Source organism: Petaurus breviceps, unplaced genomic scaffold (assembly GCF_028583685.1).
Source record: "Petaurus breviceps papuanus isolate PSGF00001 unplaced genomic scaffold, PetGlider_PUasm1.0 90625, whole genome shotgun sequence".
NCBI lineage: Eukaryota > Metazoa > Chordata > Mammalia > Diprotodontia > Petauridae > Petaurus > Petaurus breviceps.
Window position 1 is genome coordinate 1,290,260 of NW_027187289.1, and position 22,772 is coordinate 1,313,031.

The window sequence follows — 22,772 nt, forward strand, 5'->3', positions numbered from 1 at the left end:
TATACAGGTTCATCGTCAGTCAGTATTTTAGTGAGTGTCTAGTATATGTAGTTTATGGTGTTAGATGATACAAGGATAGAAGTAGTCACACAGTTCTTCCTCTGAGATAAAAGTAAGGTTTTGGGCCATGATAATATTTATAGGCTTTAGCCAAATGCTTCCATAATCTCATAATGTCCTATTCTTACAAAGTACAAAAACTTGTCTGAAAAAGTATCTGATAAATATTCTGATGGGATTGTGGCATAGTGGAAAGAATTCTAGACTTGGATACAGTAGACTTGGGTTTGAATCCTGTCTGATATTTATGAGCTGAGACCATGTGTCCAAATCACTATTTTCTTTGAGCTTTAGCAACCTCTCAGTTGTAATGTAAGAAAAATAGGCAAATAAGCAACTATTTTAAAAAGTTGCTGTGATGATGAAATGAGATGACTGTCAAGTGCTGTGTCAAATAGATACCATGTAATTCCATTTCATTTACTTCCAAGAAATAAAAAGAGGAGAGCAAATTTTTTGGCTATTATTTTTTTGGGGTAATTTTTTTGGATAATTTTTTTCCCAAAAGAAAGTAGTAAAACAAGATTATTAATGCTTTTCAATATACCAGAATCCTTGGAAAGTTTCTTGATAGAAAGATTTCTTTACAAGTATGAACCTGGACATTATCTCAGATATCTCATTAGTGATACCCTCAGTGATCATCTTCACCTGAGCACGTTTTATAATAGTCTCCCTTTTAATTCTCAAGCTTTAAGCCCATTACAACTCTCAATCCCTCAGTTCTACTTTAACTTACTCACAACTCACCTTTTTGTCAAGCCAAAGTGAATTCAGGGGGTCTCACAACTGATATCCTCTAAAATACAACCAGCCATTCCACCCTTGGTTCATCCTGCCAGGCAGCAGCCCAGATACCAAATGTTTACCTCCTTTGCCCCACTATCTCCCAAGTGAAGTCTGGATTTTTTCAGTCAACAAACCTTACTTCCCATTTATGTTTTGATGGTAAGGAACTAATTGCTTTCTGTGAGGTTGTTTGACTGTCATTATGTTCCTACAGAACCATTAACATTAAATGGGGCATCTCTGTATTACAGGCTGTTTTCTCTGTACCAATTTGACAAGATTTGATACCCTGATAACTAAAAATTGACTACATATCCTTTCAGTGATAGTTGTATTTGAGTTGGTATACTATATTCTGGTAGGGAACGTTGCTTAAGTGTTGAACTCCTGATTGTATTGTCATTGTTATGTATTTCTCGAGTTGATTACAGCTATATTTACTCTTTTGTTATTGTATATGTTGAGTTATACACTCAGGTTTAATAGCCAAAAAATTTGCTCTCCTCTTTATATTTCTTGGAAGTAATAATGAAATGGAATTACATGGTATCTATTTGACACAGCACTTGACAGTCATCTTATTTGATCATCACAGCAACTTTTGAAAACAGTTGCTTATTTGCGTATTTTTCTTACATTACAACTAAGATTTCTAAAGCTCAAAGAAAATAGTGATTTTGGACACATGGTCTCAGTTCAGACAGGATTCAGATCCAAGTCTAAAAGTCTTCCCACTATGCCACATTCTCATCGGAATATTTGAATATTATCAGATATTTTTGTATTTTGTAGTATGTGTTGGGTGGAGGGAGGGGTATCAAATTTAGAAACCTGTTTCTCTAGGTAGGAAGTAAAAACTGTTTTGTATTTAGTTCCTCAGATGTTAGCAATGATGGTAGACCTGGAAGAGGATGAAGACTGGGCAAATGCTGATGAGCTGGAAGATGATGATTTTGACAGGTAATTCTCAGAGAAAACTCAAACACATGACCCAGTAAAACTCAAGACTGGGAGTGAAAGCTTGTGAATTATAATTCCAACTCAACTCACTGGCTTCTTATGTGATCTTTGCACTATTTATCCCAGAAACTACTTTGAAGGAATAAATGAGTAATTACATTTTGTTAAGGATGTTTAAAGTAATAGGCAAAGGGGAATCAGAATTTGTTACCTAGCTTAAGTCTAGAGTATTTGTTAATTACTCTGTGAATTAATATTTTTTTCTCTAGCTCAGTTCTTTTTTTACTCATTTCACTTGATTTTTAGACTTAAACCCCATAGTTTATTTTCTTTCTATATAAACATTTGAATGCCTGCTACGTACTTGCATTATATTAGACATTGTACAGTTCTTAATCTTGATTTTAACAGTCTTGAAGACAGTCAAGAAAAACTAACAAGTATAATATTAAGAACTTTTTGAAATTATCAAAAAGAATATTAGTGTACTACCTAAGCACTGATATCTTTAGTGTACTTCCTAAGCACTGATTTCTTTATATATCAAATAGCATGAAGACTTTTCTGATGTTCTTTGCAAACAAGAATTCCTGGAAAACCCTGACTTAAGTATAGCTTTCATTTGATCTTAAATTATACATACTTGAAGGTGGTGTTTTGATTGATAATAAGCATTAGGTAGCCATGTAGGTAAAGTTCTGGCAGCCTGTCATTTTTAACATTATTTGTGAATAAGCAGGAAAGGTCTAACAATCTGTTATTAACATTATGTCTGAATGAGCAAGGAAACCTGTGGAAGTCAGCTTTGTTCCCCAGAATATAGTGAATGATTGTAGTAAGAGGCTACATAATCAAGTTGACGTTTTTTGAAGATGAATTTAGAGCTGAGTTTTACTAGCTTATAACTATTATGGTTTTGCTTGACTAAATTCTTAGGTTTTTTTCCTCCTGTTAGAGGTACCACAGACTTATTTCCATAATGTTTCCACTTCTTCGGTAGTATTATTCTCTTTCTGATTGTTTTTGATACCACCTTTTAACTCTTTTATTCATTGGGCTTATTGGTTTATTGGGGGTGGAATGAAGCCTAGTTGTGACTAATTCCTTTCTTTGTCCAAATTTTTTGAAAGCCAGATTTGATTATTAAGTGAATACTCTTTCCCACTGGCTTTATGTAGTTATAGAGACGGTTTCGTGTAGCAAAATTCTCAGTAAACACTGATTAAACATTTTGATTAGGTGGGGGTAAGCATGGTTACCTGGACAAGGCACTGGACTTAGAGCAAAACATTATGTGTTTATTTTCATGCCGTACTGAATACATTTTTTGTATTTCTTACAAAAGTAACTGAATGCATCATTTCATCAAATATACTCACATTTTTAAACATGGCTTTTCTTCCTAGTGGTTATGTTTTTACCACTTACACATAATTTTTAACAGTACTTTGTTATTTGAAATATTCATTGCTTGATGTCCACAAAACAGGTGAATAGGAGATTCAGGAATGCAGCTGTTTTTAGAATATAAAAAAGATAACTATATTAATTCTAGTAGGAGAAATGAAGTTTTGATGCAGCATATGATTTAAGTATTTTGGTTTATATTAGAAGTAATGAAATGAGCTCACGTGGGACAAAGCATTCATTTCAGTTGGAAGAGTCAAAGTATGTTATTTTACTTTCATTTCAGTGGGGGAAAATGTTCTTTTTGATACTCATTTACAGAACTGGAATAGATCTAAGGACAAATTTTTAAACCAAAAATGGTGTTAAGTATTTGAACTGGTTGTTGAGGAAATTGGAAAACTTCTGAGAAGTCTTGAAAGACAAAATCTATATTGAAAATAACAGGTATGGTTTTGGGGGGGGGAGTAGGGAGAGAGAAATCTTTTCAAATGTGCTTGCCAGCCATAGGATTCTACAATTAATTTGAAACCAAATACTGTCAGTGCCTTGTTTGGTATCACCAGTAAAATCTAAAATCCATATTATTGCTATAGTGAAAAAAACATTTAATGAGACTGTTTTATACTACAACTCTTTCTTAAAATGTTTTTAAAATTTAAAGTTTAACAAGGTTTTTACAAACCAGTATTTGAAACATCACCCCAAACCACTATACTTGTTTTCTCACTAATGTCCTAGCCATATTAGAATACCTATAACAGCTATCATAAATTTCATATGTTAAAAATATTAAACTAAAATTTCTAATTTGCCAGTCTCTTAAAATTTCTGACATTTTTTAATAAACTTATCTATGCATCATTTCTGTGTTTAGCAATGCAGTTGCTGGTGAGAGTGCATTAGACAGAATGGCTTGTGGGCTTGGTGGAAAACTTGTTTTACCAATGATCAAGGAACACATCATGCAGATGCTTCAGAACCGTAAGCCATTTTTGTGATACTGTTTATGTTAACTCTGGTAAACTTTCATGTAGACATCATTGGCATTTAATCTGCCATCACCACTCCAGTGCCCTTTGCACTGAGTTGATCAAAATTGTACACGAGGAAAATTTAATAGTTTATTGCTTACTTCAGATATATTGCACAAACCATAAACCTTGGGATTTACCTTTGCATTTTTCTTTTCCATAGCTAATGATTTCAATCAATAATAACTTTGTGATTTCTTTTAACATCTTCATTGTTCTTATTGTCTTCCCCTTTGCTAACTTTTAATTTCTTAGACATATTAAATATCTCCATAACTGATTTTGTTTAGGCTATTAAGTCTTTTATTTTTATTCGTTCTTTTTATTTCATAGCATAAAAATTTGGTCACTTTGAAACATCTTAAATAATTGCCTAAGAGTCCACCATTCTCCATTGTTATGTGATACATTCTATGCAACCAGTCAAGTGGATGAGCAGTCAAACATCTAAATTTGTAAAGGAATTCAACTCAATAAACATTTAATAAGTTCCTGCTTACTGAGTGCCAAATTGATGCCAGTTAGATTGCTGGATGTCATTGTAAAACAGCATAGCCCTTGGCCTTGACAAACCTTTAGTTTAATATGGATATTAAATGAGATATATATGTATAACTATGAGATATATATACTTATGATATAATTTAAAATGTGATCAAGTGACTCAATGAGATTGAATAATCATTGAGGCTTTTTTTTTTTTTTTTAAAGCAAAGGAATGATGTTATTCATTTGGTACATTAGGAAGATTTCTTTGCCAGGAGTTACAAAAGATGAATTTGAAGATTAAATACTAAAGACAGGAAAGCCAATTTAGGAGTCTTCTACATTGATCTAGGTGTGATGAGGGTTGGCATTTGGAGTAGAAATGATTTTTTGAGGTAAAAACAGCAGGCCTGATTGTATTTTGTTTTAGAAATGTTAAACTTGAGGTATTTCTGGACATTCAAGTTTAGTTGGGACTTAAAAGTGTTACCTACACTGGAAACCATGAGAATAAATGTCTAAGGGAGATAATAGTGTCAAGAAAGTGAAAGAATTCTAGTAGGAAAGATAGTCATCCAAGTGAGCACTCCAGAGGTTATAATGGAAATTTATTTTTTATAGATGTAGTATTTTTAGCATTATTTTTAACAAGATTTTGAGTTCCAAATTGTTCTCCTTCCTCTCCCCTCTTCCAAGCATGGTAGGCAGTTAGATATAGATTGTACATGTGCTATCATATCAAACATAATGGAAATATTTTTTAAAGCCACCCATTCCTCATTGTCATTAGTAATCTACTTCTCTTTTCCTGCCCTCATAGTATATATTTGTTCTTAAAAGAACATGGAAAAGTTACAATAGACAGTTAACTGTCCCACACTAGTTTTGTAAGTTCGTAGATTAGACTTTCCTTAAATGACACTCTTCCTTTGAGTAATGTCTAAATTTTAAAAGCTGTAGGATTTTTTTTTTTCAAAGTAAGCTAGAACTTTTGGTCCATTTATCAAGAATTAGATACTGTAGTGTTATCATATTATCCAGCATGTTAAGTTTAAGACAACTAAGAGAAACAACCTTTTGATCTCCCATGATTTCCTTTTTCCCCCTCTACCCTATCTATTACCATATCTATCTGTGTATTTACAACTAGGATTGGTTTCTTTATTTTTGTTTTTCCAAATGTATCTTATTCACCATCATATAAATTATATCTTAGGGGTGGCTAGGTGGCGCAGTGAGTAGAGCACCGACTCTGGAGTCAGGAGGACCTGAGTTAAAATCCAGCCTCAGACACTTAACAGGAAAAACTAGCCATGTGACCTTGGGCAAGTCACTTAACCCTAATTGCCCCACCTTCCCCCCTCCAAAAAAATTTAAATTTCATCTTAATGAAATTGCATATTATTGCTATTAATTTTATAGCTGGGAATATATGCAGAATCAATTAAATGACATGTATGTTGATTTCATGATCTGACAGTTAATTTTTTTTTTTTGGCCTTTTGGAGGGCAGTTGGGGTTAAGTAACTTGCCCAAGGTTTCACAGCTAGTTTTTTTTGTGTGGGTATTAAGTGTCTGAGGTCGAAACCGAACTCCGGTCCTCCTGACTCTGGGGCCAGCACTTTACTCACTGTGCCACCTAGCCGCCCCAGACAATTACATTCTTGGAAATTAAAAGATAGAAGTTGCAAAAGGTCAAGTAAGCATATCAAATGCTGATGTCGTCATTTTCCAGTTTTATTAAAGTTAAAATCTATATAGTTCAATAACTAACTAATTAGGAGCATTTATAAAAATGTGGTTGGATGTGAATAAAAGTAGTATTATACAGATACAAAAGCTTAATACCTTATTAACTTTGTTATATTAGCCAATTTTACATTGGCTCAGGTATAAGTTATGTTACACAAAATAATAAAGGTGCCCAATGTGACATTTCACGTATAGTTGTGTTAGTCTTGCATTCCAACCCAATTTTATATCCATAAAGTTCTGTTGCATGTAGACAGGTCATATGGGCCCATTATGGGAAAGATTTTCCATTAAGCAAAAATTCACTACCATTACAGATGTAAGTAAAGAGTTTTATTTAGAGAGTGAATTCTTATAAATATTTTGTATTAATGCTGATTTATTCTGTTTGTTCCTTCTGTCTAATCTTAAATTGAGAATTTAGCATGCAGGTACATGAAACATTTGCTATGGTTAATACAATAAAATTAACTTGTGTAGACTTCATACCTACTTTTTAAGTAAGAACGTTTATGAGAATTTGAAAGATAGGCCTATATTTTTGGTTTTTAAAAATACTTACATTTCATCTTTCCCATCTTGTTTCTGTGATCGTTTTTATTTTCTGATACTCATTTGTTTATTTGTAATGTTTTTCTGCAGCTGATTGGAAATACCGGCATGCTGGATTAATGGCTTTATCTGCCATTGGAGAGGGTTGTCACCAGCAAATGGAGGGGATTCTAAATGAAATAGTTAATTTTGTTTTGCTTTTTCTTCAAGATCCTGTAAGTGCCATTAGCTATTTGGTTCATTTTTTGGTTTGTTGTTTTGTTAAATTCACTGCAGCTTTGATAACCATGTGTTAACATATTTGTATGTGTGTAAATATGATTTCAGCATCCAAGAGTGCGGTATGCTGCCTGTAATGCAGTTGGACAAATGGCAACAGACTTTGCACCTGGTTTCCAAAAGAAATTCCATGAGAAGGCAAGTAAACCCTCAAACACAAAAGAAAAAGGAAGTTACAAAGTGACTATTTCCTAAGAATCTTTATTCTGTATAGGTGATTGCTGCTCTTTTACAAACCATGGAAGACCAAGGTAATCAGCGTGTCCAGGCACATGCCGCAGCAGCTCTTATTAATTTTACTGAAGATTGTCCCAAATCACTGCTTATTCCATATTTAGACAACTTGGTGAAACATCTTCACTCCATAATGGTGATTAAACTTCAGGAGGTAGGTTAAACCAGAATTGTTGGGGGGTTTTTTAACATCATTTTCATTTTGACTAAGTGTATTTTCTATTTGAGAAAATTAATATATAAAACCTTTGATTAGTTCAGCATCCCTCTGGTATAATTTGCAGGCTGAAGTAACAGTGTAGTCCATGTTGTGTTGCCATCAACTAGGTAATAGTATGCTGTTTTATAGTATAGAGCTGAAAAAAAGGACTTTTCAAGCCTGAGATATTAATGACTAGTCCATTTCTTTCTGGTAGACTGCTAAGCCAGTATTACCTTTTGGGCATGCTATGTCATTAGAAACAAAGATCTTCAATTTTTCCTTCCTTCAGTGAGATCTCAGAACCTGTATCCTCATGTGTAAAATAACAAGTTAAACAAGATAGCCTCTGATGTCCCTCTAATTCTGTGTCTGAGCCTATGAGCTGCTGCCAACAGCCTCACCACTACTGTTGTGGAGTACCCCTCTTCCCCCATTCCTTATGTCCACTATTGGTAGTTACCCAAAAGAAATACAAGATGAGACATACTTGAATGCAATGGTCAAGGAACAAGTTATGGTACAAGATTGCAATCCCTGCTTCTTCCACTTCTGTTGAGAGAAAAGTTCCGAGGCTCAGAGCTGTCCTCTTCATTAAAGTGGATCTCTACATATTATCTTCTTCTGAGGTGGCCTATCCCCCACTCTGAAGCTTTTTAAAAGCCAGTTCTACAGTGGATACAGTCTGGTTACCTCTCCATGGCATATTTCACTTAGTCTCACTATGTTCCTTAGTTAAAAACTCAATGCCAAGTGGTCCTGCAGCAGACACATCCAAGGGCCAGGAGAGATTGTGCACCTTTTTCTCCTTCCAGTTGATCCTTATTGAACTTTTCTCTCCCTCTTTCCCCTTCCTCCCCTCTCTAGGTGGGACTTAATCTGTAGATCTTGAATACTACATATTATTAAAGTTTCAGTAACAAAAATTTTACACAGAATACATTACCTCCATCCCTTCCCAAATAATTGGACATGGTCATTCTACTATATATTTATTAAAGAATGGCTGAACAGTAGGTAGGGCCAGATTCACATGGAGTACCATAGTGAGCTGAATTTGCATGGTGTTGCTTCTTAATAGCTCATATTCATGTGTACCTTACATTTTACAGCTGAAAATAATTCTCCGAGGTAGTGCTAAAATTATTATATTTTTACAGATGGGAAAATTGAGTCTTCAAGGGGCTAAGAAACAAAAAGTAATATACAACTCATAATTATTGGAACTAGGATTCACTTCTTCACAGAAACTTGAAGTAGAAATGACTTTAAAAGATCTTTATTCTCAAATAATCTTGGATGGGTAGGGGTTAGACTAGATAAGCTTGGAGGTCTCAGTCTTGGATCCCATAATCTGGTCTGGCCCCTCTTTACATTTGAGGGAATTATGACCAAGGTGAAAGTGACTTGCCCAAAGTTATACACAACTGGGTTTTGAACTCAGGTCTTCTGATTCCAAATCTAGCGCTTTCCTCAAAATACTGCATTGCTTGCCTCTGATATTTTTCCAGAGTTTTTTCTGCATCTGAGCAAAAATGCAAACATAAAGCCTGAGAGGTTCTAAAAGCAGCCACTCTCAGGTGCTTTTGGTTTGGCTAATCATAATGAAGCAAAGAAATAGTTTTAAGTTAATGGTAAACATAAAGTGGAAGTAATTGATCCTGTGGTCCTTACTGGGTAAAAAGTAATGTACTTAATTGGAGAGCTTGTTTAGAGCAAGATGTAATTAATGTTAAGTGATAGTTTCCATTAGATTGAGGATATAACACTACATTTGAAATATGGAGGTTAGAGTAATAATACCTAGTCTGGTCCATTCATGTGATTAAGGTTAAAATCGTTTGCATTCTAAAAATGAATAATGCAGTCAGAAATTGGTTGGGTGGTCAGTATGTTGAAGCCAGTGGGGATTGTGAGGTGTAAGATGACGAGAGTATATCTTGAGAGACCCATAGCTAGCTGTTAAGCAAGCTGACTGGCATTCTAGGCAGTGATAGGAAGCATTCTAGCATGGTGGTAGGAAGGATTTGGGGAATGATTCACAGAAAGAACAGAGTCTCTACTTGAAGAATGAAGCTCAAGAATCAGTGATCCAGGAGTGACACTAAGCTACAAAAACAAGCCTGGCCTTCCCATCCTTCTGAGCCATGAAGGTAATATGTGGCCTCAGACTACTGGAGGGATGGGTGAGGAAGCTGGCCTTGTCACATAATGGGTGAAGAAGGGAGGGATTTCTACTTTAAAAGTAATCCACTTAGTCTAGTCTACTTCATTTTACAATTCTTTGCCTACACATCATGTCCTTGGCTAGACTGAAAGACCCTTGAGGGGAGAAAGAAGTAAATATTCATCTTAACTACATAGTGGACTCTTACTAGGAGGTCAGTGTTAAATTTAATTAAGCTAAATGGAAGGTTTGTAGTTTAGAAGATTAGGATCGGGGTGAGAAAAGTTTGAGGAGATGCCTGGTAGAAAGTGTTGAACAGTGTTCTTTCACAAATGAAATAGATGTACAGGGCTTGGTAAGCAAAAGTACAAGACAGTCTCAGCGTACCAAGTATAGAGCAGTGGCAGAATGATTGTGAGTGTGGGTACAAATACTCAAAACATACTCCTCAACCCCAGATTAATGCCTGGCAAATTATTCCAAGAAAATGTCCCATTGAGATTGTGATTAGGAAGAAAAAGGAGGGAGGCTCTGGGTAATTGAGGCTATAGAACCAGATTGAATTACTTATATTGCTTCCTTCTTTGGATATTTAAGATTTTCTTTTTTCTCTTTTCACCACTTTTAATTGATAGTGGTTTTTTGTCTTTGCATCACTTATTTCCCATTTTAGATCCTCCACCTTCCAGAATAAAAAATAGAAAATCAGCACAGGGAAAAAACATTATGTGCCATGTTCCCATACCCATAGTATCCTACTTCTGCAAAGAAGTTGGGGGAAGATGCCTTCTCATATTTGTTCTTTGGGGGCCAAACTTGTTTTTCACAGCTTTCAGTTTTGATTGTTTTGTTGATCTTCTCCTTTAAATTGTTATAAGTATTTGTATATTGTTTTCACATTCAGCTTCACTTTTCATCATCTCATAAAAATGTTCCTATGCTTCTCTATGTCCATCATGCTTGTTATTTTCTTCAGTATAGTAATTTCCCATTACATTTATGTATCACAAATTATCCTTTTTTGTGGTTGAATTTTATTTCCCTGTGTTTTTTCTTTTCCAAGCTGATTCAGAAAGGCACCAAATTGGTTTTGGAACAAGTTGTGACTTCTATTGCATCAGTTGCAGATACAGCAGAAGAAAAATTTGTCCCATATTATGATTTGTTTATGCCATCTCTAAAACACATAGTTGAAAATGCTGTTCAGAAAGAGCTCAGACTTCTAAGAGGAAAAACTATTGAATGCATTAGTCTCATTGGTCTAGCTGTTGGGAAGGAAAAGGTAAGAATTATGAAATATTTTGCATTTACTATTTATAATTTGGTAATTTATAATAATAATTTGACAGTAGAGGAATATACATTTCTTATAATAATAACCTGATTTTGTGCCTATTAAATAAATTTTCCATTTTCATTTATCATCAGTTACTCTTTTTCTAAAAACATAATCTAGTACTACAAAATAATGTAAAAGAATGATTCATTTATGCTGCTTCTTAACCAACAAGCAACAAGAGGTTTAAATAAAAGACTGCTTTAGAACAGTATTTATCAGGGTCATCACGACCTGCTGTTTTCTTTTAATCTCAGATTTGGAGTTTTCTAGTATCATCTGTATATTCCTAGAGATGTAGCACTCGATCCAGAAAGACTTAAGAACAATTCATCTGTGTTAGTGCTCTGCCCCTATTTAATGGGATCCTTCCCTGGACTCTTCTGACCTATTTACCCAGTCATTAAAGGTTCAAAAGAACTTTGGTGGCAATAGGCTATGGGTAGTACTATAATTCAACTGATACATGGTTTTATTCAGTTTATCTAGCCTAACCTAAAAACTTAATCATTTATAATTGAGGTACAAACATCTGACTTTGAAATAAACTAGAGTATATTATGTACAAGATGTCTGGAGACATTGTGCAGAAAGAGTTCAGTTAGAGTTAACTCCAGGGTACAAATCTAAATTTTCTTGTCATTCTGGAATTTTTTTGCATCTTAAAATTACTTAAAATTGTGAGCTATCTGCTGACCCAGTAAGTATGTTGTGGTTGCGATTTTTCAGAGTAACCATGAAAAGTTATATAAGAGCAAGTACTTTTCTGTTTCTAATTTTTTTCAGTAATATTTTGCAATTTCATCTTTGAAAATATTTTGGTTCTAGTTTATGCAAGATGCATCAGATGTGATGCAACTATTGCTGAAGACACAAACAGACTTCAGTGAATTGGAAGACGATGACCCACAGGTAAATCATAATGATTTTTGTTTTTTCCCAGTTATGTAAATCTTTTCATTAGATTTAGTTTTTTCTAATATCACAAATTTTTTAAGGCTTTGTTTTCTAAAAGAATTACTACTTAAAGAAAACGATGGCTTAAAGTTGAGGGTTTTGTTAATATATTTTATATATAGGAATTTTTTACAGAGATGATAAAGACTTAATTTTAATTCCATTTTGATAATCTGTTTGGACTAAAAGATAATATTGTAGCTACTAGACTTTATAATTAATTAAAACACTAGCAATCCAGCAGCCATGATAATAATTTAAAATATCTCTATATTTGGACATCAATAAAACAGCATTTTAGAACTGTTGAATTCATTTGACTAATGTTCAAGTTGTTAGTATCTCATTCATTGTTACCTTTAACTGACCCTCCAGAGGAATTAATGGATCAAGAAAGGACAGTTGCAGTACCAGACTGGTTTTTCTGACATTTTTATTCTTTTTTTTTTTTTTACATACATCATAAAATCTTCTGCACACCCTCATGGTATCTTGTTACACTTGTTGACTCAACCTAATGAGACACATCTGAACATAAGAAATTAAGGCATCCCTAAGTACAGGTTTTACTAGGGTTTTAGTGGGATAGCGAAGTCTTCAGTTTCAACCTATAGCTAACCTTGGACAAAATCACTAAGTTGTAGTTTTTTCTTCTTTAAATGGGGATAAAGCTCATCCTGCCTACCTTGCAACATACTCCAATGTGGAATTTTTTGTACCCTTATATGGTATTTTAGTTGAACATTTTCTGTGATGTAGTTAATTTGAAGGGCATCATCTGTGTATTTTTTAATTTAGTTAGTTTTTATAAATGTGATCTATGTGATATACTGTATATTAGCTATTACTATTATTTCATCATACTTAGTGACAAGTCCATGATTGGAGACCATAGAAGACTCATTTTAAGTTTATTTTGTGAATATGTAGCATTGATTATGATAAAGACAACAGAACATGTATTTTTTTTTAAACCACCCATTTTCCCTCTTTATGTCCAGTTACTAACTCTTGCAGCAGTTCTCTTCTCATTACTCAGACCTCTGCCATCTTAATTAAGGCCCTCATTGCCTCTCTTCTGGACTGTTGTATTGGTTTCCTAATTTATCTACCTCCCTCAGTCTTTCCATGTCATTCCATTCTCCACAGAGCTGCCAAAGTGATATTCCTTAAGCACAGGTTTTGACTGTGTCACATCCCTGTTTAATAAACTCCACTGGCATCCTGTTGCTTCTAGGACCAAATGATAAACTCCAGCATTTGACTTTTATAGCCCTTCCCAAGCTATCTCCAACCTATTTTTCTAGTCTCATTCTATCTTGTTAGCCTTTCTACATTGCAGTCTAGCAGTCTAGCTATATTTGCTTCACTTTGTGTGAATGGTCACACAGGACCCTTCATCTCCCACTGCTAAGCCTTTGCACTGACTCTCTTATGCCTGAAATAGTCTCCCTCCTCTCTCCATGTCCTCATAGTATTGCTCACTTTCTTTAGGGCTCACTTCATGTACCACCTTCAGTACAAAACTGCCCCACTTCACTGAGCAGTTCATCTTTATTTTGTTATATGTTGTCTCCCTTGATCAAATAAAAGTTCTTTATAAGAACGGGTAACTGTTTCGTGTGTGTGTGTGTGTGTGTGTGTGTGTGTGTGTGTGTGTGTGTGTGTTCCCAAGAATGTAGTCCCCTGCCTGGTACATAGTAGGCATTTACTAAATGTTGGTTGGTTGATTGATCAGTTATATAGAATATTATCTTCGTAATGGTCATTAACATTTAGTTACATACTTAAATCAAATTGTTGGAAGTTTTTTACTCTTTCAACCCCTTAGATATCTTACATGATCTCAGCATGGGCTAGAATGTGCAAGATCCTGGGGAAAGAGTTTCAGCAGTACCTTCCTGTGGTTATGGGTCCTTTAATGAAGACGGCATCAATTAAACCTGAAGTGGCTCTCTTAGACAGTAAGTGTTCTGATATTTTATTTTTGGTAAATTTTCTCTCTTTGTTAATATTCCTTTGTTCTAATCTCTTTTCTCTTCCCTTTAACAGCACAAGACATGGAAAATATGAGTGATGATGATGGCTGGGAATTTGTGAACCTTGGAGACCAGCAGAGTTTTGGGATTAAAACAGCAGGCCTTGAAGAAAAATCAACTGCTTGCCAGATGTTGGTAAGAGATAGGAACTCCCTATATACTTGTATTATCTTAGGAAATTATATTTCATAGATACCGTTACATTTATTTGCCTTAAAATTGAGTTTGTAGGATGGTGTGTCATCTAGAACATTGGTGGCAACCTCACTGCCCATAGGCACATGTGCCACACTTAAATGTAACCCAAACCAAATGAAGGTGTAATTGGGAGATTACATTTCAAGAAGAAAAATACAATAAAACCTAGATAATGTTAATGTTTGTTTTCTAAGCCAGCACACAGCCTGCAGGGATCTCTATCTTTGAGTTTAACACCACTTACCTAGAATAAAAAAAACATTGATATTGACATTGCATACATGTTACTGCCTCCTACTTTATACATTTATGATATTTTTATCATTTAGAGCCTTCACTTTTCTTTTGAACTATATATTTCCCCCTGTCTTATTTAAATGGTTATTGTATTGTGCCATTTATGTCTTTACTTCCTCTGCCATTCTTTTACTCTGTCTGATAGAGGGGTGGGCAGCAGGCAGCGGGGACAGAGAACTGTACAAAGTAATTCTTTAAACTGCCCTTTTACTAAGAGATTCTCACCCTCCCTCCCTATATCTATCCCTCCCTAAATCATACCTTAGATTTTCATTCTCCTCAAGTGTCCCACTCCACTTATTAGAAGCTCTGACGTTCCCTATGTGACCACAACCTCCCAGCATCCTCTCTATACCTTTACTTCACACCTCCTTCACCTGTTAGCCTTCATTGAGACCCCCATCCTCTATATTCCTCAATACTTTCTTGGGCCTTTCATCTCTCCACTGTCCTGTGCTCCTGAATTCCGTGGCTTTCTTATGCTATGCTGCTCTTGTTCTGCCAAACCTTAGCCCAGGATTACTCCTGCCATCTCATTTGTCTGCTTAAAGTCCCACATGCTAACTGAGCACATTACAAATTCATGTTAGCCAACTAAAGCTGGGCCTGCCCCAATTCTATTTTAAACTTTCTAGGAAGCTCTGCATAAAGCCCAGGGGTCTGGTCATGAGGTTGGGAAGATGTGATTTCAAATCCGTCATCAGACACTTAATATAGCTGGGTGACCCTGGACAAGTCACTTCACCTCTTTGTTTCAGTTTCCTCAACTGTAAAATGAGGGTAATTATAGCACCCTCTGACTCTCAAGGATGTTGTGAAGATCAAATGAGATAATATTTGTAAAACATTTTGTACATCTTAAATAGTTTCTATATTAAGTGCTGTTACTGCTTCTCTCAAGCCTTTCCCATTGCCTCACTCCCATTGGTTTTGTTTTGTTTTCAATTTATTTATTTACTTTTGGTTTACAACATTCAATTCCACAGTCCCTTGAGTTTCAAATTTTCTTCCCCCTTCATGGCAGCATACAATCAAATACAGGATCTACAAATACTTTCACATTAAACATTAATCAAGTTGTAAAGAAGGATTATATTCAATAGAGTGAACAATGAGAAAGAGGAAACAAAACCAAAAAAAGAGAGAGCAAGTAGTTTGCTCCACTCTGCATTCAGACTCTGTAGTTCTTTCTCTGAATGTGGATGTTCTTTTCCATCCTGAGTCTTTTGGAGTTGTCTTATAACCTTGCATTGCTGAGAGGAGCCCAGTCTGTTCAAGTTAGTTGTCACACATACAATGTGTCTGTAATTGTGTACAGATTTCTCCTGGTTCTGCTGTCCTCACTCAGCATCAGTTTGTATAAGTCTCTCTAGGTTATCATGAAGTCCATCTGCTCTTCCTTTCTTATAACATAATAGTATTCCATTACATTCATATACCACAACTTGTTCGGCCATTCCCCGATTGATGGGCATCCCTTTGATTTCCAGTTCTTTGCCACCACAAAAAGAGCTGCTATAAATATTTTTGTACATGTGGGTTCTTCTTCCTTTTATGATCTCTTTAGGATACAGCCCTATGCACTTATTTATAGCCCTTGGGGCATAGTTCCAGATTGATCTCCAGAATGGTTGAATCGGTTCACAGCTCCACCAACAATGCATTTAGTGTTTGGATTTTTCCACATCCTCTCCAGTATTTATCATTTTCCTGTTTCATCATCTTAGCCAATCTGACCAGTGAAATGTTTCTCCCATTGTTTTAACTATATTGAAAAAGAAATGAGACCATTCGTGAACCCTCTCTTTTTCCATTGGCAATATTTATCTCCTTTTTTATCCACTGTCTGAGAAAGGATGACCCTTTTCCTTGCCAACACTATCATATATATCTTCATTTTATCCTGTTCTCTCTCAAATTCTTCAGCACATTACATCTTCAGACATCTCCCCCTTTCAATCATCAACTTCTTCCTATAGACTAGTTCCTTCCCTGTTGCCCTCAGTTATTCCCAAGTGACATCCATCCTTCAAACTACAGTCCTTTATTTCTCCTCCCTTCCTCAACTAACCTCCTTGAACATGTTTTATATTCCCTCTCTTTCTCTGCCCCTTCTCTATTGTAGTCAGCCTTTTGCCACATCTAGCTTGTGACCTCATCATTAGTTGTCAGTGGCCTCTCAATAACCATATGTCATGGTCTCTTCTCAGTCTCTCTCCTGCGTTGGAAACTATTGACTACACTCCTCCTGGGCATTCTTTCCTTTCTGGTTTTCCCTTTTCTCACCCTCTTCAGTCTTCTTTGTTGGCTCATTATCAGCATCACATCCCCTAGCTGTAACTTAACTCTAATTTCTATGTATCTAGCCCAAGGCTTTCTCTTTATCTTCAGTTCCAAATCATCATTTGCATATTGGACATTTCAAACTAGATATCCTGAAGATATTTTTGTACTGAACTCAAGTTATCTTCTCTTCTAAAAACCACACCTTCTTTCACATTTTTCTATTTCTCTTGAAGGTACCACCATCTTTGTAGTCTCTAGATTTTTAACTTTCAGCATTATCTCAGATTCCTCTTTTTTCCTAACCTCATATATCCAGTCAGTTGCTAAATATTAGTATTTCATATCTTAACCAATTCCAGTGGCTTCTCTTTAGCTTTTAAAGCCCTGTACAATCTGGCCTCAGCTTTGTCCTTTTAGCACCATTGGACATTGATCCCCATTCATACTCTGTGATTCAGCCAAATAGGCCATCTCTGTTTCTCACATAAGACACTCCATCCCTGGTGTCTATGCCTTTGCACTATATATTTCCATGCCGAGAATGTACTCCCTCCTTACCTCTGCTTTGCAGAGTTCTTCTCTTTCTTTAAGATGGAACTTCTTGAAGCCTCGCCTGATCTCCCAAACTGCTTCTTTGCATTTCTTCATATTTACTTTGTGTACATTTAAATATGTAATTAATGTCTCCTTTATTAATAAAGTAAGCTTAGTGAACAGGGATATTTCCCCTAGCACAGTTACCTGACAACCCAATAGGTTCTTCATAAATACTTGTTTATTGTCTTATAGTTTAAGGAGCTTTAAAAGAATGCAGCAGAATCTTATAGTTTTCTTCAGATTTATAAGCCAGTGTTAAATATTTAGGTTTCCTTTTTTGTTTGTTTTTAGTGAAGCTTGCAGACTCTGTATTTGCAAAGTGCTTTTGGCACGCATAATTGCCTGTGAAAGGTAAAAAATGAAAGCAGTGTTATAAAGGAGAAAATGGGGGATGAGAAGTTCAGTGGTATTTCCCATTGTCAGAGCCTATTGTCTTATTAGAACACTAGAATTGCAACCCTAGTTATCTCTTGTCTGAGTGTGCAGTTCTGCCTTTTCAAGTTAGACTATCATGAAGAATTCAACAATATTTCATAGCTTTTCACTCATAAAATTTTTAAGGTTGATTTATTTAAGATTCCTGTATGCAAGGTCATGCTTCTGTTATATTGCAAGGTTCCAGATGTCCTTATTCATTTTCTCTTTCTTATTTTCATCCTGTAAGTGAAATCTCAGGAAAGTAGGAAGACAGATAATCTCATCAAAATTAAGGAAACTTAGAAAGGTATTGAATGACATTTTTTTGTCTTCCAACTTTTAGAAGTGAATGAAAATTCTTTTGACATCCAAAATATTCACATGTAAACACACTTAGTTATCACTTGGTAGGGCTGAGTCTAAGAACTTTGTTTATCCTTCTCTGTTGGAATTGTATCAGCACTGAAGCAGAGCACTAATATTGCCCTTTCATTATTTGTTTCAGGTTTGCTATGCGAAGGAATTAAAGGAAGGATTTGTGGAATATACTGAACAAGTTGTGAAGCTGATGGTTCCCTTGTTGAAATTCTATTTTCATGATGATATCCTGTGCCTTTTAAACACAAAATTAACTTCCAGTTATGGGAGAACAGTTTTTTTTACAATTAAATATAGCCTGTTTAAGGTGGTACTGTTATTACCACAGGACATGTTCTTTTAAAACAAGTGCTTTAAGTAGAAGTTGTAAATAAGAACTCAACAATACATTGACTTGTTTATTATTTGAAAAAGCATCACTTCCTGGAACTTGAAGTTACAATTCCCTAGTTGGTATAGTATCTATGCATTCCATTGCCTTAGGAATTTTCACGATTAACTGATTTTTGAGTATGATTGTGAAATAATTCATAGTTTCTCTGTTTATCGATTTCTCATAAGCTTTCTGGCTTCTATAATCATTTTCAGACCATTTCTTTGAAAATTGAGTTAGTTCCGTTCTGGGATATCACAGAAATGGGGCAATTGAACTCCTACCAAGATTTCACTACAAATAATGGCAAACATTCATTTAGGCATATTTCAGGACACTTATACTAACTAATTGCAGCAAACTTACATTTAGTTGAATGCCCTTTCAAAAACCATTTTGGAATTCATTAGGTTTTGTTCTGTGGTATGAAACAAAAGCCTAAGCCAAATGAGCTCAGTTTGCAGTCTAGCTTGTCCTAGTTTACATTGATAACATTTGAGTATGATTGCTTGGAAAGGCCTGTTTCTGTACTTGTGGCATTACTAGTTTTCATACTGATTGATGAGAACAAAAATTGTTGTCCACTATGCATTTGTTGACCTTTGATTTAGATAAACCTATTCTCCCATATTATGTGCTGCAGCTTGCATCATAAACAAAAGTGATCAAAAAATAATGGGAAAGATAACACATCTGTTTGGAAGTCTGTCCCAATTCTTTCCTTAATAATAAAACGTGTCCGAGTGGCAGCTGCAGAATCCATGCCCCTTCTTCTGGAATGTGCAAGAGTCCGTGGTCCCGAGTACCTCACCCAGATGTGGCACTTCATGTGTGATGCCCTTATCAAGGCTATTGGAACAGAGCCGGATTCTGATGTCCTGTCAGAAATTATGCATTCTTTTGCAAAGGTAATTTAAAAATTTTTGGTTTGTTTTTTGTTTTTGTTGTTGTTTTTAAGTTTTTCTTGGAGCTTTGCTATTGTGTACTATTTATATACATTTTCTCAAAATGAGAAAAACTCAGATTTTACATCTAACCTAGGACAAAAGTTTGAGTTGAGCTATAGTCTGGTTAATACTTGTTCATCTTTTTCATTGTCAGATATAAGCAATTTAAAAGGTTTAATGCTCAAATATTTCAGAGACCATCTATTAATACACAGACATTATTGGTTAACTGAGGTTCAGACTGGCAGAGTTTGCCCTGCAAAATATTTTTATCTCAAGTTCTTTCATAGTAATTGTTGAACAAAAGACAATTCTACAACAGGGTAAATGGATATAATTAATGTAAATATATGATACACACATTGTTGGTTCAAGTGAGACCAAGGACTTTAGACCAGAACGCGGATATATTAATTCTTAATCTTTTGTAACACAACTAAGACCTTAGTGTTATTCTTCCACATTCTCCACCTTTTTTTCTGAGTGCAAGCCAGTTTTGAGCATAATCGATGGTCATTAATTTTAGGATCTCATTTTGCACCTGCTCTTTTTCTTCCCGCTACATATTCAGTATCAAGATAAGTTGTCTTTTTAGCTAGCTAGAAATAAGGTGTTCTCTGTCCTTTTTATTTTTGACTTTTTTTTTTTTTTATTTTTGAGTTCCAAATTCCCTCCACTTCGTATTGGGAAGACAAGCAGTATATCAGTTATACGTGTGAAGTCATGCAAAACATATCTAACCATGTGGCCAAAAAAATAAAAATAAAAAGCCAAGCAAAAGCAAGAAACAGAAAAGTTGGGGCAGCCAGGTGGCGCAGTATGAGTAAGAGCACCGGCCCCAGAGTCGGGAGGCCCAGGATTGGTTCCAGCCTCAGAAACTTAACACCCACAAAAAAACTGTCCGTGTAACTTCGGGCAAAAGAAACAAAAGTTGTTTTTGTTTTTAAGTACGCTTCAAGTTCATCAGATCTCTTTTGTAAGTAGATAGTATTTTTCGTCCATGGATCCTCTAGAATTATCTGGGATCATTGTACTGATCAGTAGCCAAGTCTTTCACAGCTGATCATTGTTACAATATTGCTATTACTATGTGCAATATTCTTCTGGTTCTGCTCATTTCACTTTTCATGAGTTCATACGAGACTTCCAAGGTTTTTCTGAAAACCATCCTGCTCTTCATTTCTTCTTCTTTTTTTTTTTTGAGGGGGAAGGCAGGGCAATTGGGGTTAAGTGAATTGCCCAGGGTCACACAGCTAGTAATTGTTAAGTGTCAGAGGCCAGAATTGAACTCAGGTCCTCCTGACTCCAGGGCCAGTGCTCTATTGACTGCACCACCTAGCCACCTCTGATCTTCATTTCTTAGGGCACAGAAGCATTCCATTACAATCATATGCCACGACTTGTTCAACCATTCTCCAGTTGATGGGCATCCCCTCAATTTCCAGTTCTTTGCCACCACAAAAAGAACTGCTATAAAAATAGGACAAAAAATAATACAGGAAAAAAAAAACTGTTGTTAGACACCCTTAACAGTGTAACAAATGGTGCTGGAGTGGAGGCATGTTACCTTGAATATGTGGCAGCCTGTACTGATTGCAGTGCAGAAAGCTATGTGGGAGTAGAGACAAGTGCCTTTTGCAAACTCATCTGAGTCTAGAATCCAACTTGTAGCTCCATGACCTTGTCTAATAATGGTCTGGAGGAGATTGAGTTTGCTTTGACGACTGCTGCCCTCAGATGGAGTCTTTGGGTGATTGTTATAACTAGCCAGCTCATTCTAGGACTTGATGTACATCTCAGAATGAGATTGCAGCATTTACTTTTAATTGAATCTTGAAAGATTTATTTATGGTCACTGTACTACTTTGGTTTATTTTCAGGAGCAAAGAGTAATTTGGATTTATCTCTTAGGTGACTTGAATTAATAGCATTTTAATTGTAATTCATTTTAATGGTTTGTTCCAAACTGTTAAGCACAAAACTAAGCATTAAACCATTTATAGTTTCTAACAGACACATAGAGCATGAGTTTGTGTGTCTTTCTAGTCATATAATAGTGCAGCACTGAAGTATAGATTGACCATGGTATGACCAATTAATATTGGCCTTTCCAGGCCTTTAGTAAAATCCAATCCTGTTTTAAGTGGGATTATTTTCTTTAAAATATAATAAATTAACACCAACTTTTGTGTTTTGCATAAAAATATTTTAGTGCATTGAAGTAATGGGAGACGGATGCCTTAATAATGAACACTTTGAAGAGCTTGGAGGAATACTGAAAGGCAAACTTGAAGAACATTTCAAAAATCAAGAACTAAGACAAGGTAAATTACCATCATTTCCAATTTTAATAATTGAATGCTATGATTCCAATTTCTAAGATTCATATATTATCAGTGTTCAGCTTCCATTTAAGAAGATTTTATTTGGATTTATTGTTTTAGTTAAAAGACAAGATGAAGACTATGATGAACAAGTAGAAGAATCCTTACAAGATGAGGTAACTTATTCCCTTGTTAGAACTGAGATGTTTTTATGCTATTTTTTTCCCAATTACACGTAAAAGCAGTTCCTAACATTGGGTATTTTTTTTTTTTTAATTTTGAGTACCAAATTCTCTTCCTCCCTAAAACTGTAAGCAATTTGCTATAGGTTATGCGTGTGCATTTATGCAAAGCAGTTTCCATATTAGTCATGTTGTGAAAGAAAACAAAGATTACATCCTTCCCCCTCCCCCTAAAAAAGAAAAAAATTTTTTTTAAGTGAAAAAAAATAGTATGCTCAATCTGCATTCAGATTCCATCTGTATTTTCTTTAGACATGGATAGCATTTTTCATCATGAGTCCTTTGGAACTGTATTGCTGAGAATAGCTAAGTCATTCACAGTTGATCTTCATACAGCATTGCTGTTACTGGGTAGAACTTAGATCTTTTTGACTGGAAATATCAGACTGTACAAGTCTATAGCAAAGAAATGTTTGAATCATGTTTTACTAAGCCATTGCATTGAGTAAAGGGAGTGCATTT

At 35.2% G+C, this 22,772-nt stretch overlaps 1 protein-coding gene across 1 annotated transcript in view; it reads left to right on the forward strand.

Annotated features, from left to right (window-relative positions):
• The window catches only part of IPO5 (importin 5), a 59,960-nt gene that overhangs the window by 27,204 nt on the left and 9,984 nt on the right, over positions 1 to 22,772 (forward strand). Inside the window, exons 9-21 of the mRNA XM_069064150.1 lie at positions 1,722 to 1,809; positions 4,094 to 4,200; positions 7,131 to 7,255; positions 7,368 to 7,457; positions 7,534 to 7,707; positions 10,983 to 11,201; positions 12,084 to 12,167; positions 14,044 to 14,176; positions 14,265 to 14,386; positions 18,552 to 18,648; positions 19,533 to 19,705; positions 21,957 to 22,068; positions 22,189 to 22,244. Coding sequence (XP_068920251.1) covers positions 1,722 to 1,809; positions 4,094 to 4,200; positions 7,131 to 7,255; positions 7,368 to 7,457; positions 7,534 to 7,707; positions 10,983 to 11,201; positions 12,084 to 12,167; positions 14,044 to 14,176; positions 14,265 to 14,386; positions 18,552 to 18,648; positions 19,533 to 19,705; positions 21,957 to 22,068; positions 22,189 to 22,244 — 1,580 coding nt within the window. The remainder of the gene's footprint in view (positions 1 to 1,721; positions 1,810 to 4,093; positions 4,201 to 7,130; positions 7,256 to 7,367; positions 7,458 to 7,533; positions 7,708 to 10,982; positions 11,202 to 12,083; positions 12,168 to 14,043; positions 14,177 to 14,264; positions 14,387 to 18,551; positions 18,649 to 19,532; positions 19,706 to 21,956; positions 22,069 to 22,188; positions 22,245 to 22,772) is intronic.